At 39.0% G+C, this 17,664-nt stretch overlaps 1 protein-coding gene across 2 annotated transcripts in view; it reads right to left on the reverse strand.

Annotated features, from left to right (window-relative positions):
- Positions 1-17,664, reverse strand: part of ETV1 (ETS variant transcription factor 1) — a 52,289-nt gene that overhangs the window by 24,182 nt on the left and 10,443 nt on the right. For both annotated transcript variants that reach the window (XM_072412952.1, XM_072412953.1), the window contains 3 exons: positions 14,024-14,077; positions 3,386-3,515; positions 1,042-1,230 (listed from right to left, as the gene is read on the reverse strand). In XM_072412952.1, coding sequence (XP_072269053.1) covers positions 1,042-1,230; positions 3,386-3,515; positions 14,024-14,077 — 373 coding nt within the window. The remainder of the gene's footprint in view (positions 1-1,041; positions 1,231-3,385; positions 3,516-14,023; positions 14,078-17,664) is intronic.

The following is a 17,664-nucleotide window of genomic DNA, read 5'->3' on the forward strand; positions in this document are numbered from 1 at the left end:
TATAGACCAAGGAACTCAAAGTAGGGATGGTTGGAGCCCCTGTTGGAGCAAATGTGTAGACCTGGAAACCTAGTGTAAAAATGGTGGAAGCCAACCATAATGGGCAGACATGGGAACATAGTATGGGGCTGGTGGCAACTCCTCACAATGGACACAGCAGGTGTTCAGACCTAGAAACCCAGTACAGGGATAGTGACAGCAAGTCATAACGGTAACAGCAAGTGGGCAGACCCAGGACCTCAACCTAGGGGTGGAAGGAATCCTTATAATGGGGACAGACTCGGGAACCTGGTACAGGGATGGTGATCGCACCTCATAATAGGTGTAGCAGGAGTTCAGATTCAAGAACTCAGTGTTCAAATGGTTTTAGCCCTTCCTAATGAGAAAAGGAGGTGTAAAGACCCAGGGACCAAGTTCAAAGATCTTACCAATAGGATTCCAATAGATATAAAAACAAACTTTCATTTGGTAATTAACTATCTATCAGTTTTGGATCAAACCCTTAAACGGAATAGCAGTATTTTTTATATTACATTATACATATAAAGCAATAGATCATCATCAAAATCTTATGGATGTGTCCGACTAATAAATAAATAAATAAATAAGTAAATGTATCGATGGAACTAAAGTTTAGCAATAAATCTGCCTCTGTATGATGTTATTTTAGTAGAGATAATCACACCGACATTGCATTTCCAAACAGGGCATTTTAAAACCTTTTGCTAAAAAGCTAGTAACATTTCACTCTACACTAGAGAACATTTGCAATGCAAAACACATACAAAAGCAGAATAATTTCCATGTTTTATGTAGGACTACAAGAATACAAAAGCACAAATGAAAACAAAGCCGGCTAGTTTAACACTCAGAAGTATAATCAATCTTCTATACTCCAATGTCCTTTAGCTGCCAGCCATGGCCATTGGTGCTTTATTGTAACCTAAATGCCCCCTTTCTCCCCAGTTTTTGTATGAATAGATACCATTTATTAGTCAACAATCCTTATATTGCCTTTAGAATGATGGATAGAGATCTCACCTGTGATCCATGGTGTAGTTGGAGTCTGGAAGGGGCTGAGATGGTGGAAGGTGCGGGGGGAAGAGACGGTCTGGTTTTGGGTTCTGAGCTGTGTTGGGTGACGCATGATGTAATGGAGACACTGGTGTGCTGGAAGGAGTTGGCGGGTTAGAGGGCCTCATTCCAACTTGTGGTTTCTGATCATAGGCACTACAATAACAAGCAAATATAATTGCATCAACATTAATTTGCATGTGAAGGCAAAAAAATTTCTGGTAGAGTAGGCAAGAATTATGAGTCAGGTTTTTACAGCTGTCTGTGTTCCCGTGAGGTCCACCCTCTTTACCGATGACCATTGTTACCAAAAAAGCAAAGGAGGGGAAATCTAAATTTCCCTCAAAGGGGCTCACACTCTAATGTCTCTACCTCAGTTGTTTATCTTTAAAACAGTCTAAGGTTAATTTTTGGGAAATTCAAAGACAATTAACCTAACTGCATGTTTTTGGAATGTGGGAGGAAACCGAGGTACCCAGATGAAACCCATGCAAACACGGGGAGAACCTGCAAACTCTATGCAGAGAGAGTCCTGGGCAAGATTCGAAACTGGGGCCTAGCGCTGCAAAGGCCAAAATGCTAACCTCTGAGCCACTCCTTCCAAACCCTTAGAATATTTAAAATTAAGTGTACATAAACCAAAGCATGAACTGCAGAAAGGCAACCTGACCATTTGATAGAAAAAAGTATCCGACAAGTGATGCAACCCAACAGTATCAACGAAAATTCTACTCCTGCAGAATATGGATGAAGTTCATGGCTAGAGGGCCCCACCTTGCACAAAACTAAACAACACAGAAATGCTAAAAGTCACCCAGTCTCCTGTGTGTCTTACCTACAATGCGTTGTCAAGCGGACGTGCAACAGTGTAAATCACTTTAAAAGCCTGTCTCGCCCATGTTATGCAAAAATGCATTACAGTCAAGAAAGCAAAGGTTAAAAAGCTTTTTGAAAACACTCTGCTGGAAAGCATTATTTTTCATCTAAAGGAACGAAAAGTCAAGAGGCCCCCAAAGAGCCCAATAAATTATAAAGCTGGCAAGTTTAAGGCTAGTAAATTAGAAAGGTGTCTTAATCTCTTTAGATGGCAATTGTGGATTCATATGCTGAGCTTGCATAGAAAGCATCTCTGGATCCCACACACTATTTATTTTTTCAAATTCGAGCAACAGAATTCTTAATTAGTCTTAGAAAGTATTGAAAGCACTGGCATGATTTATTGTAGGAATTTAGAGGTTTTTACTGTTTAAAGCTAGAAAAAGGGATAATGAATAAGAGAAATAAAAAGCGAGTTACCACGTGAGAGCAAAAGAGAGAAAGTATGAAAGATGTCGAGAGAATGAGCACAGGAGAAATGGAAAGAGAGCATGAAAAGCAGTTGGAAACCCCAAAACAACATGCATATCTCTAATAGTTTACCACTGTCAGGTAAATCCAGCAACCAGCAACCGAGTCTGCTTAAGCTACTCCACCAAGCACTCCAAATCATTGATTAAAAAGCAACCATTCTCCTTGCACCACTGATTTAGCCCTTACAAATCCCTGCTTGCTGTAAAGCAAATTATAACCCCAAATCTGAGACACAATCTAGCACATACAGTCTCACATTCCCCTGAGGAAGCCTAGGAAAGGCAAAACGCGTCGGGTTCGAGACATTTATCCTGCCTACAAGTGTCTCACTTTATGGTACTCCTAAACGGGATTTTGGACATTTTGATAAAATAATTTTGTTTAGTCTTGAATCTCAATAAACCACACAAACACATTTTATTAAGACTAAGGGGCTGGCTGATACAAAGTAAGATTATACCAAAGAAGGAAATAGGAGGTTCCTTTCTATGTCTGTCTATGAATATATAGTTTACTGTTTTGATCATTTTTTTTGGTTTGCAGCAAGGGACAAAGGAAAAGGTGGAAGGTGGAAGGAAAATATTATTAATGGTAATTAGGACATATTGGCCAGATACAATATACACAGCAATATACTAATAATCTGGAGTACTAAATCAGAAATTCAACAGGCAAAAGAAAATATGCTCAGGCGTACCAGACTTTAAAAGAATGACCTATTGGCTGTGGTGGTATAAGTTCTAAGTCTCGATAATGAGTGACCTGTTATAGGAGATGCAGGAGCAGACACTAGAATGCAGATTATGGATCAGCGGAGCCAACTAAATCAAGGCAGACGCTGAGCTCACAATCCACATTTAGGGCAAGGCAGCCAATACAAGTTAATAATGGACAGAGAAAAACAAGTGAGCACAGATTTTGGAAATCCATCACCACCATTTACCAATGGAACGGAACTTACCTGACATTGTACAGGCACTTTTCTCCATAGCTGAACTTGAAAGGCTGTTCCTGGCTGCAGGCGGTGTTCAGTTCAGAGCATGGACTGTGCGGTTCTTTTTTGATTTTTACTGGGACACCGTGAAAAGCCACTAGGAGACAAGACAGAGATATGGTTAGGCTGTGTGTTACCTGAAAACAGAAATTCATGGCATCAGTATGGAAACATGGAAACATCTGTAATCTGTGCTATCTGGTGATCCCCTGTGTGGGAACATCAAAGTTTTTGTGCCAATCTTCTACAACACAAGTACCGAGAACTGGAAAATGTGATGGGGATAAAAGTCATTCAGCCTGGTAAGAGGACACAGGCATTGGTGGTGTCACCATTCTGGCTAAGCCGTATGGAATGGGTGTGGAAATACAAGACTGGCTGAACAGAATTTTAATTATAAGGTAGAACTGTCCAAGTACACGTATTTCATCTGCGTTTTGCAGGTCGGATTCTGCTCAGTTCCAGACACCAGGTGCATCCCGGGAGTGCATATAAACACTTACTATAATTAGATAACATATGGCTGATCCTTTCCCCCTTAACACTTATATATGACTTTAGTATCAAAAGCCATAGTATTACATCAGCCGAAATTATTGCTCCTCAGCTGTTGGTCAAACATTTGCACCCCTTATTTATCAATACTAAACCAATATACTAAAGAGCATGCATACTTCAGAATTGGATTTGCCATGACATTAATGCTAACTTTGATTAAAAGAATGTATTTTGAAGAAGAAATTAAAAAAATTCAAAGAGAAGAACAGGAAGATTCAAAGAGAAGAATTTGCAAAAGGATATGGCTTTTATAGTTTAGTGGTCCTGCATATTAAGTTGCCCTGCCTACTCCTTAAATGTTCTATTGAAGAGCAATGGTTGCCTAGGGAATCCTCACATTCTTCATTTATAGGATGTCTGCATCCCCTGCCATGCTCCTAATTCCTTCTTTGGACCCCTACATCATTATTGTATCCTATAGTCACAAAGGGGCTGGAAGGAGAAACCACAGAACAGAGTGAATGTTAAAAGACTGCTCTAGAAGAGATCAAATATTGGGGAAATAGGTGATGGGTATGAACCCACTTGGTTTGTGCCTGGGTTTTTGACTGACTTGGTGAAATATTAATTTTGAAGTTAATACAATCTAGGAAAATGCAATCTGATGTAAGTAAGCCCTTGAGAATTTGAAAAAATTTAAAATGTATTTAGATGGTCCAAGGCCACTTTAACAATAGATGTACACCACTAGCTGTTGTAAAGGAGTGCAAGAAGGACTCAATGACACTTATGTGTGTGTTTTGTTGTGCACTCTACGTGTTCTTTTCAAATGGCCTCTAACGAGAGTCAAGGAGCCCCAAAACATTCCTGATCCTTTTTGTGGATCAAGCACACCATTCATGTACATTCATTTGTATGCCTTGCAGTACATTGACGGACCAGATATATTGCTGACTGCACCAACATGCATTGGTACCCCAACAAACAGATGTCCCCCAAAACACATATACAGTAGGTGCGTGTTAACAGGCAATCCTTGAGAACAATTATCCACCAAACAAGCCAAATGTATGGGGTAGTATGGGTGTCATTCAAAACTTAAAACACATTTAGTAAGAAGATTAAAATGAGATGGGGAGATGAGGGAATGAATAAAAATGATAGATATATAAATAAGTGTAAATGTAGCAAGAAGCTTTCATTAACCAACCATCCTTACAGGAGGGATTCTCACAAACCTACTACGATTCATTCGCACCCTCAGAAGTCTCTGCGAGTTCATGATATAGGATGTCTGAGATGAATTAACTTGAAATGGCAGAGTCCTCTCTCCATGTGTTCCATTCAATACCAATTAGCATAACACGTCACTAATGTGCATTCAGTCAATTTTTTTTCCCAGGCTGGCGAGTGGACAACAAGACGAGAATTCAATTATTTCATTTCCTCTGGTCAGAATTCCCACATGGATCATATGTTGCAGAACTGTAGGATTTTTTGAGCTTTCAGTTTCTTTTAAATCTCCTACCCCCGATGGTAAACATCTACATTAAGGGGAAAAAGCATGACCACATGCATATGTATCTCAAATAATGTTATTGCATAAAGTCTTTTCCCATCCTGTCCAATAGATATGCTGAATCGTGATCAGATGGGAAAGTTTGGTTTGGTAGATCAGTTCTAATATTAGCCAAAAACTTGGCAACATTGCTTTTATTTCCAGCAATCCGAATTCCTTTATATTATGTGACCTAAGAACTATGAAGCAACCAGGTTGCTCAGAAGAAGAAGAATCAAGAGATTACACTTGTCAGGTTTTCTACTCTTGGCATGGTCACTTTAAAATGCATCTACCTTTAAAAATAAACTACAATATATGAAAGATTAATGGACGGGAATGGCAAGTAAAGAATTTAGGAAAAGTTCCACTTTAATTACTAAGAGCCTCCCAATGGGAGAAATTTTCCCTAACTTCTTTTATTTATTATGTTCATATTGACCGAAAAGGGAATTGGAAACCTTCACCAGCAATAACAGTGAACATTTCAAACCTTTCCCTGATCTATTCAATATTTTAGAATAAAAAGGTTTGGCTAGAATTAAAATATCTCTAATTATGATGCTCATAATGGCCCATGCTGTCACCCAATACGATGTGGGAAAAAAGCAACTCATTGAATGCTCATTTCTTTGCCAGCACTAAATTTTTAAGGCCAAAAAAAAGGCACGATGAGTAGGCTGTTTATTTTTCTGTGATCTTTCTTTATGAAAAAAAAGAAAAGACACAGAAAGGGATGCCCTGTCCTTTTAGGAAAATCGGAGTATTGCGTACTAGCACAGGCTCGTGCATCTGCTGAAAGGCTTCCTTCCAGCTTACTGGCATTTGCACAAAAAAACAGCACACTCATTTTCTGCAATTTGCTTTACCTTCCCACATAGAGTTGGTGCATGTAAAAGCCTGTTAAGTACTAAATTATTCCTTATCAAATCTCCATCATCTGCAGTCATGATCAACACTAATTAAATTAAACTCCCCGAACACGGCTCCAGCCTGCTGCGTGCTGTATACATTTCGCTTGCACTCCGTAAGAGAGGGGGAAAAAAATCTTTAATGTGTATGGATGGACTCCTTGACTTTTGCGATCGTGTAACACTCAGCAGTGCATGCTCCAATAGCACTTCATCGAGGATGCTGAGCAAGGATATAGTGATAGTAAAATGTTTACGTTATGCTAATGTTGCAGATTTGAGAAAACCTGGTAATATCTGAAAGAGACTAAATGGAAAAGTCCTGACTATAGGATAATGTGTGCTTAAAAGGACAAATAAAAGCTGGGCTGTTGGAGTTTATTGGCTTTTCTTGGTTTTCCTTTTTTATTGTCTGATGTAGGAGTTTCTCTGCTTTGCTAACCTGTGCACTATGAACAGGCAGCCTAATGTTAGCAGTACAAGTGAGACAATGGCCCTGATTATTAAAGCTCTCCAAGGCTGGAGAAGACACACTTTCATCAGTGAAGCTGGGTGATCCAGCAAACCAGAAATGGATTTCTTCAAAGTCATTTGCAATCTGCTAGCAAATGTTTTGAATCCTGGACCAGTTCCATTCCCGGTTTGCTGGATCATCCAGCTTCACTGATGAAAGTGTATCCTCTCCAGCCTTGGAGAGCTTTAATAAATCAGGGACAATAAGACAGAAAGAACAAGAGAGGGAGAGACATAAAACACTATCATTGCACAATGCAAAATGAGTCACCCAATGATTTTAGATTAAACCACCAATATCATCTGCAACCTTCTCCATAACTTGGCAGATAGATGAACAAGCTGGTTCCTTTCAATTTATGGGTAAAGGGATGAATTGCCAGCTTGTGCAGGGAGTTACCAACAATCTGAAAATGGCTGGCACCCCAGTGAGGCCGTAAATGATCTATTCATTACCAGATCTGGGCAAATAATGGTGGAACTCAATGCATGAATTTCAAAGGTCCAGGTACATATTTGCCCTTGATCTTTGAGCAGCCTTTCCTAACCATAAGGGGAACCCTTGAAATAACTTTCAGCTCCTATGGAACCTCTGACAATAAAACCAATATCCACTGCTCACAGTACATTAGCGTGATGACCAATGGGAAGAATGTCACCCTTACCGATGGCCAAAAAGATCACCGCTCATTGCTCACAGAACCCCTAGCAACGTCTAGGGTTCCAATAAACACTAGTTAGGAAAAACTGGTATAAATCCATCTGGACTTACGTCCTCATGTAGTGAATTTTGTTCCCTTTTTATATGATCATCCTATATTGGGAAAGTGATTTTCCAAAGTAGAAAATCTGGGTGTGATACCAAGCACATCAGGGGTCTGCCCCTCAATGTCCCAATAATTTCACTGCTCCCTTTAGGAAAGCCACAGAAAACTGTCTTACAGGTAAGGATGACCGTGTCATGGGCGCTCTCAATCTGTCTTCCCCGTGCACGGCACAAGATTGGGAGCAGTTGACATACATCAGAGAAGCGTGCAGATTCCCTTCCAGTACATTTCACTCTGTCAAACCAGTGCCCTTCCCCCCACGCCAAAATCCATTACTGCAGCCCTAATCTGAGCTATCAGCATAGAGTGCCTTTTATGGAGCCATTAAACCATTTCTTCTGTTTACTGTGCCCGAAGAAAGATGTGAATTATGTCTGTGACCAATCTAGCGATAACATTTCTAAACTGCTATTAAAACATAAACTGAAAAAAATAAACTTTCTCCAGTTAGGTGACATGATAAGGGCGCTTTCTGTTTTTTTGCACTAAAATAGATAATTCTGTAAAATTTGATATTTCAAAATAATTTTTTTTTTTTGCAAAATGTATGAGAAAAATTTTGCCATTTTAAAGGCCTGCACACAAAGGAAAGGTGCTCTTCGTTCATGCAGGTCGAAGCAAAAGTTAATTTATTTGCCCTTCCTTCCTCCGCTATCCTTTCACGCTCCCACTGCTTCATTTTCACAATAAAGCATTAACACTTATAGGACTCCTATCCCTCACGTGTGCTGGGTGTCTGGTAATTGGCTTCTCAACACCTAGCACTTCAGTGCAAATAGAAAGGGAGCGAGTCACCTGTGTGATGTACAGGTGCACTTTAAAATGCCATAAAGGAAATTCAATGCAAATAATTAAGTCTAGCAGCAACTTAGAAACCTTCAACAAGGGAGAATTAAATATGAGGCATATACCCAATCCTACCCCACATTCACACATTTCTGCACTTCTCCCTAATGTCAGTTCCAAAGAAGGTCTTTTCCTTCTTCTCAAATGTGTCCGGGATTGGTGCACATCAGACTGTGGCACCATGTGGATTTCCAAAACAAAAGCCACCATACTAAAAGTTCCAGAACCAAAGTAAGTGTGACATTTCCTGGACTCTGTGGACCCCTCAAGCCTTATATTCAGAACCAACAAAAACCTTTCAGTCCCTGGAATTTAATGGCGGTGGCTATGGAACTTCAGTAAAGTTCTATATCTCGGCCTTAAGAATGGAATCTCTAAAACTTTAAAATGGCTATGGCTAAACTTTGGTGTGCTGACTTTAATATTATCTTTATTTTAAAGTTCCAGGTTGGGGCTTGGAGGAACCTACACTTTTTGAGACCCCATTTCCTGAAATATATTAATCTATTATTGATAGTCAAATACTTATCAACTAGAATAAAAAATACTCAATGGTCATCTTGCTATGGTGCAAGAAGGGGTGACTTTTTTTTTGGTAAAATAAATAAATATTAAAATGGAATAAGGTTAAAACAATTCTTGATAATATTACACTATATCCATCCAGGTATTTACACATGACCAGATAGCATTTAAAGGTGAAAACAAGAAACAATTTTTAATATGATTGAAGATGTGGTTGTTTCAATATTCTGATTGCGCTTTCCATGGTGGAGATTCTTCTCATTTGTTCTGGAGACCATTGTAACCAGGACTAAAAGTTGTGAAAACTCAAAACCTACCAGGCTTTACAATTATTTCCTAATCTATCCAAAACAAAAAAGAGAATAAGGTAACTAGAAATACATAAAAGTGACACAAGGAGCAGTGATGCATGTTGGTTACCTATACCCCCTCGGTGCAAACAAGTTCAGCTATATTGATAAGTCATGTCTGGTTTCGGTTTACAAAATCTGTCCCTTCTGGGAGCTTGGAGTAAATACATTTGAAAGGTTAGGTTTAGCACTTTCTACAGGCAGGTCTGAGGAAGACAGATGGTCTCTATTTGGCTCGCCTTTGCAGCTGTAAAATTGGTTACGGCCAAAGGTGATATTGCTAATGTTAGAGGGAGGATATTGTGTTAAGCCCTAGACTACCTAATTGATTTTCTGTAGAGTAAGCAGTATTTTTTGTCTACAGAAAAAAAAAAGCCAGCAGCAGCAGCAAGCGGAACCCAACTCCTGGGCAGCATGTCATATTATAGCCTTAAATGCAGGTCATCTGCACCAAGGCTAACCCAAGAACAACCTTGTGTACATCTAGCCGTGCAGAGGACACGATTTTAGATTTAACATATATTCTTACAAGTTTTTTTTGTACAGCTTAGTTCTAGCAATTTCGCTGGCACGACAAAAACATTCAGCACACGTCGCTCACTGTTCTGCCTCCTGGTATAGGCTGTACTTTAATGGGTTCTGACAAATGGTAAGATGGTATGAATTCCTCCTCTTCCCATGTTCTGTGTATAAACTGCCAACAAGCCGCAGCTCCAAGCCATGCCAAGACACAGACACACTCTCACATTATGAAATGATATACAGCTCGGCCTCTGGAAGCATGCTGCTCCAACGGAATGGAAAATATCACCCAGGTCACTCCACCGCTAAACAAAACAATCATTTTAAGGCGTCCGCTGCCTTCCATTATACTCATGAGCTATGAGACTTCATTTGACAGTGACCTATGTAAAAAGCTCTCTATTTCTTTTCAGAAAGACATAACGTTGCTGTAAAACAATTTTTTTGTGATATCCTCATGGATCTGTGGTGTGTGGCCCCTGTAAGTGTTCACTTTATGTCCTTGGCATGGCATAACTAAGGAGGTTCTTTTGGAATTCTTTCCTAACACAACAATATCTAATATGTTTTTTTCAGGAACAAAAAAATATATTTAAAGTTAGGGACTGCAGATTCCCAACCAGTACTCTAAATAATATTGAGAACAATTCCACGTTGCTGCATGGATTTTCAGGGAGGTAAATGACATATGCAATTAATGGTATAAAGGGAGCTGAGTGTCACATACACCATTGCACTGGGGACCGGGGTAAGTGCCATTATGTAATATAGGAATTGGAGGCAGTAAGTGTTATATGCCAGTTATAGTATCAGGAGAAGTAACTGTCCTTTGTACTCATATCAGTGGCACTCTATGTCACCATGTGTGCAGCTGCTAAATTTCATTTCTCCTGCCACTCCATGGCCAGGGCTACTTCCAGTGCCATATTTTGATCTGCAAAATCAGAAATCCCCTCAGACCCTAAAGAGGCTGAAAATATACATTTGCAAAAAGCAGAATGCAATCACTAGAAGTGTGAGCCAGTTGGAAGAACAAGAAACATATTTGCCCCACCCTGTAAATTATCGGGTTAAAGAATATAAAACCAACTTCATAAGGACCTTCTCCTGACCTCAACCCTACTGGGACCTTTGGAATGAATTGGAATTGTGAGCCAGGTCTTCCCATCCAAATTAGCACCTGGCCTCACAATTGATATTTGGGCCAAACTACAACAAACATTGTCCAAAATCTTGTTGAACACCTTTGCTGAAGAGTAGGGGCTCTAGGGGCAATTACATATTAATGCCTATGGTTTTGGAGTTGGATGTCCATTAGGCTCATATAAATGCAATGGTCAGGTAGGTCAACAAAATGAAGACACATAAAGGTGGTTTTTAAACACCGACACATACTGATAGGGCTTACAGAACAAACATGCAGTAATTGATAAACATAAAAGTCGTGAAATGGGTACTTTAAAATAGGGAGCCCAATATTAATTAATCGGTATAGGTTTTTATTGCAAAGGTATTGAGAAAACAGCTTTGTAATCTGCAGAACAAGCAGGGCCTATATTCAATTAACAAAATGCAGAGTGACCAAGGATCACTAGGATGCAGAGGGCTGAAAAGGACATAGAAAAAGATTGGCTTGGCGTCCCTATTCCAAGATTGCATATTAAGAGCAAAGATTTTTTTTTCTCCCCAATCTCACATGGAATTGTAGCCATTTCCATAAACAAAGTTTCAAACCTCTTCATGTGTGAATGGCATTGAAATGGGAGTAATCATTTTCATAGATATCTCCAATCTTAGCAGAACATATGCAAACAACTTTTTGTCTTTACATTGAGACACATCAGAGCCAGGAGGTGATGGATGACGACTCTAATTGTGCACCGGGAACTTCTGAATGTACATAAATGAACATGTGCAAACGGTAACTGTCTGTACAAATATTAGCAATGTGCAAAGAAGAGGGGCGAGCGACCGGCCATGTGTGACATCTAAAATCTAAACATATGTAGATGCTTTATGTGTAGCCAAAGTAAAGGTATATCACATCTATCTGCAGCAGCAGATTGAAAAAGGCTAATAAAAATCAGGAGGATAATAATAATAATCTTTCTTATACGAAAAAAATGAAGATAAACAAAGCTTTGATCAGTATTTGGTAGATGTTGGAGAATTAAACCATCTGACAATCTGTTCATTCTCTCGGGGACTCTGTTGGTGGGATCTCTGCAGTTCCCAGGGCTGCACACCTGCTGTGCCCATAATAAGGGGTTCCTACCATCCCTATGCTGAGTTCCCAAGCCTGCACATCTGCTGTGCCCATTATGAGGGTTTCCCACTATCCTAGTGCCACATTCCCAGGTCTGTACACCTGCTGTGCCCATTATGAGGGCCTTTCACAACCCCTATGCTGAATTCCCAGGTTGCTACACCAGCTGGGCCCATTATGAAGGGCCATTCTTGGGTCCATAGCTGTTCTGTGCCCAATATGGGGGTTCCCCCTATCCATGGGTCAAGTTACCGGATCTGTACACCTTCTGTGCTCATTATTAGGGGAATTCACCCCCCTATGCTGACTTTCCAGATCCCCACACTAGCTGTGCCTGTTATTAGGCACCTTCTCCGACCTGAGTTTCTGGGTCTGTGCCCACTGGATCAGCTGGTTCCTGACTCCTATCATTACTACACAAAATCTACACCCCCAGGAATCTTTTGGATCGACTGAAATTAGAAAGCACCTCTGTTCCAGGGTATACCTACAATCTCAGTTAAGTCCTAGAACTAGAAGTGGCAACAGGAATGGAATTTAGTGCACACAAAGCGGACTTGTATCTTTTGTGGCACCTTTTACAAAAACCTGACAATAGATGACTATTTTAGGCAACAATTCTACCTCTGTAATTTTGTAAAATTCACCTATTTGCTGCCCTTCAAACTTCAGAAACCAATACATTGTGTACAGTTTACTAAACTGCCCGTAGATGTCCTCAGTCCAATGGCCAACATCATTCTTCTCTCTTTCACCGAGCCCAAGCTAGATTGGACTGTGGAAGGAGAAGGAGCACAATAATGAGCTGATCTGTCTTTTTCAGTTTGCTCTCTCCTCCGATTAGCACCTGGACCAAATGGCACCTTGTGCTGCTACTTTCTCATAATCCTGCTTTGCTGAACAGGAACAAAAAATATATATATGTATGTGTACAGAGCTGCTTTATTCTGTGTTATTCATATCTGCCTACAATTCAGCTTTAGATTATTAGTACGGAATGAATCTGATTTTACAAATTGTGCCGTTGTCCAAACTCCGAAGGTCCCGCACCTGTAACTATCTGAGATCACAATTCCTCTACAGCAAGAGCTATATGATGACTCCAATATGGGACATGCTAATATTTAATGCGATTAACTGCCTAAGCTACTTAGCACAAAAGAAAGCATCTCTGCATCATTAGTTAATGATCAGTGACCTTTATTTTTTACTGCTCAGAGCCGTTTGTGTGGAAGCCAGGTAAAACGAACAGGGGCCATCATCCGTCTCCATGCTATATGGCTGCATAGGGTAGGTGCACACCAGAAAAAGAGGTGAGGGGAACTCTTCCGAAGGAAGGGAATTCCTTATCACTTTTCAAATATTTCTGCTAATATCCTGTAGCCTCTCAGGGACTTAAAAATAAGCAAAAAAGGGTTTAACCCTTCCGTACTCTGCTATCAATACCTTTTAAATGTCTTTTTTGCAAGGGGCACTTTTTTAACAGCCCTTTTAAATGAATAACAGTTTACAACAGAAAAAATATCTACATCATACAAACATATGTAATACGCACACAGCTCTCACTCTACAGAAAATGGTGTAATGCAGCTGCAGGTTCCATTAATGTCTAAGTTCTTCCATTAGTAATGGATATAAGACACAAAAACACTTAAGAAAATGTAAGATGTATAGGCCATGGTATGGGATGCAACAAAAAGGCACTCCGCATTCAACTGTCTCTTACAAAGCAAAATCACAACCAAATGCGTATACGACGCCAGTTTGAGTCATAGCAAGCAATACTCACAGTTATCACCCTGATAGTCTGGTACAAACTGCTCATCATTGTCCGGTACTTGAGCTGCAAGAGAGAAGAAAGAGAAAATGAGCTTCAAAGCCAAAATGGTTTCATCTATACAGTTTTGACATTTCATACAATGAGCCAGGGTAATCAGATCATCGGCTTTCTAAAAAGCATTTATAACCAATTAAGCCTTCGTATGCCTCATTAGAAGCCATTTGCTATTGGGGCTTCATGGAACCCCAGAGTTCGTCAAGAGTTGGCCAGGGGATCCCTGATCTGTGACTGATTGAGACCCCAATTGATTCCTGCATAGTTCCGGGGCCAACAGCATTAGGTAGAGCCAGTTGGATGACACCAATGATCTTATTAGTAGTCTATAGTATTCTAACCAACACGGTAAGGATGAATATTCCGGCAAGCAATGTAAGGCGAATTTCCTCTAATGACCCCCAAATAATTGGTTAGTTGAGACTCTTAATTAATTGCACTTTTTTTCTATGCAGTGTATCACAAGTGTGTACCTGTGCCTTGTAGCAAAGCATGTGAATTAAGCCAAGTTGCCTTAATGAGTTGGGGTCCCATTCAAAATGAACGGCAATGCAACATGTAACATGGTTAACATTCATTGTGCAGGAGCCAACAGGTATAAATAAGTCCTTAGTGCAATGATTAAAGGGAAGAATTGGTGATGCAAAGCCAAGGGATACGTATAAAGAATGTGGGGGGTGGGGGTGGCATGCTATGGGTGGTTTTATGACAAATTTACATAGTTGGTGCCCAAACATCCGCACATCGTAGGGCTACTGATTCCTAAAAGGCAACATATCCCCAGAACATTGGTAATTGCTAAAATTTTACATGGTTATATAGTAAACATAATACTTTATTGTACTTTTACATCACTAACATATAACACAGTGCTTTCTATAGTGAAAAGATTCTACTTTGGCAACTTTTTCTTTATCCTATTAGTCCACATTCTGCTGTGTTACATAATGCATCCACATCTGCTTACAATTTAATAGCTTTACCAACATCAGGTTGGCAAATATCTAGCTCAAAGGACAATTTAAAGCACAATTTCTGGACACTGAACTGGACAGTTTGACAGAAGCTGGGCTTTAACCACCATTGGGTTTTTGGACCATGATACATAGCCGGAGTACAAAAGCTTTACAAATGTGACAAAACATATACACTTCATGCAGATATTGTTATTGGTAAAGTTCATGTCCAGGACCTCAGACCTCCAGGTTAAGAGTTCAAGCTGTCAGCTGCGTTATTGTAACAGCCTCTAGATATCTACCCTTTGAGAAAAGCTTCCAATTCAACCACACTTAGAGGGATTCTCCATTATTAAAAACCAAAATTCTCATTCCTCCACACAGATCCCTCTTTGTAATATAGAAATCTGAATAAATAATCATACTATTTAGTACTAAAATTCTGAATATTACACAACGCTTCAGAAAAACTTTAGATTATTGCATCAGTAAAAATGCCAATAAAAAGAAAAAAAAGCAATACATAAGGAAGTATTTGAAAGAGGGAGACACGTGTTCTTGTAATTCACCAGGTACCTTTATACCTGTTCATAAGGTTGCATTAAGCCTATTTAAAAAGAATGGTGCCCAATATATAAAGAATGGTTTCCAATATAAAAAAAATGGTTTTCAATATATAAAGAATGGTGCCCAATATATAAAGAATAGTTTACAATTTATAAAGAATGGTTCCCAATGACCAACAACTAAACAAACTCCAGATCTGTGTTTTTTGTTTTGTAATGCAGTGCATACTGCATTTTAGTGTGCTCCAGTGCAGTTTGTTAGCACCCGCTGTACTTCTATGTTGAATGGCTTTGCAACACAACACACAGGGTGCCAAACATTGCTGTAAAAGTGCAAAGCCAGCTTTAATAGTTTTAGGTGTTAAAAGGTGTCATCCTTGGAAGATTGAAAGTTGAACTTCGGGCAGGGTAGTGGAAAAGATCCGCCAATATATGGACACACACCATTCATACACGTCTTACATGTCGGAAAGTACAAAAGCAAGTTCTGATTTCTGATTTTCTTCTGAACACAATCAAAATTGGTATACAATTCTGGATACTAATACATATATATATATATATATATATATATATGCAAAGCATTGCTCTCCTAAGCACACAGCATCCGCACTAGGCCTGCAATAGTGCACTGTACACATATGTAAAACAGCCACAAACTGCCTATTGTTCGGTGTTTGTGTACCCTCTCTGTGTATTTAGCTAGTAAAACCAGGAAAATGAAAAGAGGTTATTGTGCAACATTTGTATTGATGTAGCAAATGTTTGTCCTTCAGACGTTATGCGATCCTATTGTACGCGGAAGATAGAGGTGTACGCCAAAGCGGTGGGAGTAAAATGCATGAACTTCTTCTATGCGTCCTAAATCTCAACCTAAATGATACTAAACAAATTTTAGTGATTGTCACACAAAACTACATGTTTCCTGTTCTCTCAGACCTCAGATCTTATTTTTTTTTTTTTTTTGTAAAAATAAAGAAAGATTTTCCTAAAGAAACATTCAATTGGATGGGCTAAAATTGCCAAAATATTCCCCTCTTATTAAAATTAGACTGTGATTGCTATAATTTTATTTCCACTAGAAACATCTTATATACTTTTATTTTTTGCATTGGTTTACCCTTGCTAATTTTTATTCATGCAAAGGTTTGGGTAATAGGCAACCCCCCCATTATATATTAAAAATAAAAAAGGTAATTTCTGCAGAAGATAAAAGTGTCAATTGTAATAGATCATTACAACTAATTTACAATTTTACTGGTAAATAATTATCATTGGTTAAAAGTTTGTGGTTAAATATGTAACACATTCAATATGAGCTAAGAACATTTCTTGACCAGAAGCATTGAGCAAAGAAATAAATCCTTAAGCAAAAGCAGACAGACAGTTAAGTGGCTTCAAGAAACATGTTGAAGTCGGCAATGTTCATCAAAGGGGATGTTACTGAGCACTAACGGACAAGGGGCACAAGGACATTTGGCTTATTTTACATTTTTTAAGTTAGTTTTCGTTCATTTTTCTGGTTTATAATTTGCCGAAATGTGTTTTTACTTCCTAAAAAGGAGAAAAAAAAATTCCTATGGGTGCCCTTACGTTTGGATATGGCATAAGATAGCAGCATACAAATCATTATAATTAATAATGATATTAATATTAAAATATCCTGAGTTAAGATCGTTCACACAATCAATATCAGATTTCATTCCGGTGTATATATATATATATATATAAAAAAAAAAAGGTTTAAAAAACAACCAAAGCTTTTCACTTTATTTTAATCAACTGTTCTAAATTTCACACTGGTTGGTCTTATTGACTTGAAATAAACACTGAGAATGCTTGAACGTGTGCAAATTCTAAATCCTAACCAACGAAGACAAAAACAAAAAGTTGAGTCACCGCTGTGACAATCAAAAAGTTGGGTGCTGCTAGATAAAAGTTTCATGCAAATAAATAAAATCACAATCTATACACCCATTAAAGAAATGCTAGGGCATTTTTGGGAAATGGCAGCAAGCATCTATGTGACAATTCTGAGCAATGCAAACACCACACACGGGCAACGCAAAGCTGG

This window comes from Pyxicephalus adspersus, chromosome 5, assembly GCF_032062135.1.
Source record: "Pyxicephalus adspersus chromosome 5, UCB_Pads_2.0, whole genome shotgun sequence".
Classification (NCBI taxonomy): domain Eukaryota; kingdom Metazoa; phylum Chordata; class Amphibia; order Anura; family Pyxicephalidae; genus Pyxicephalus; species Pyxicephalus adspersus.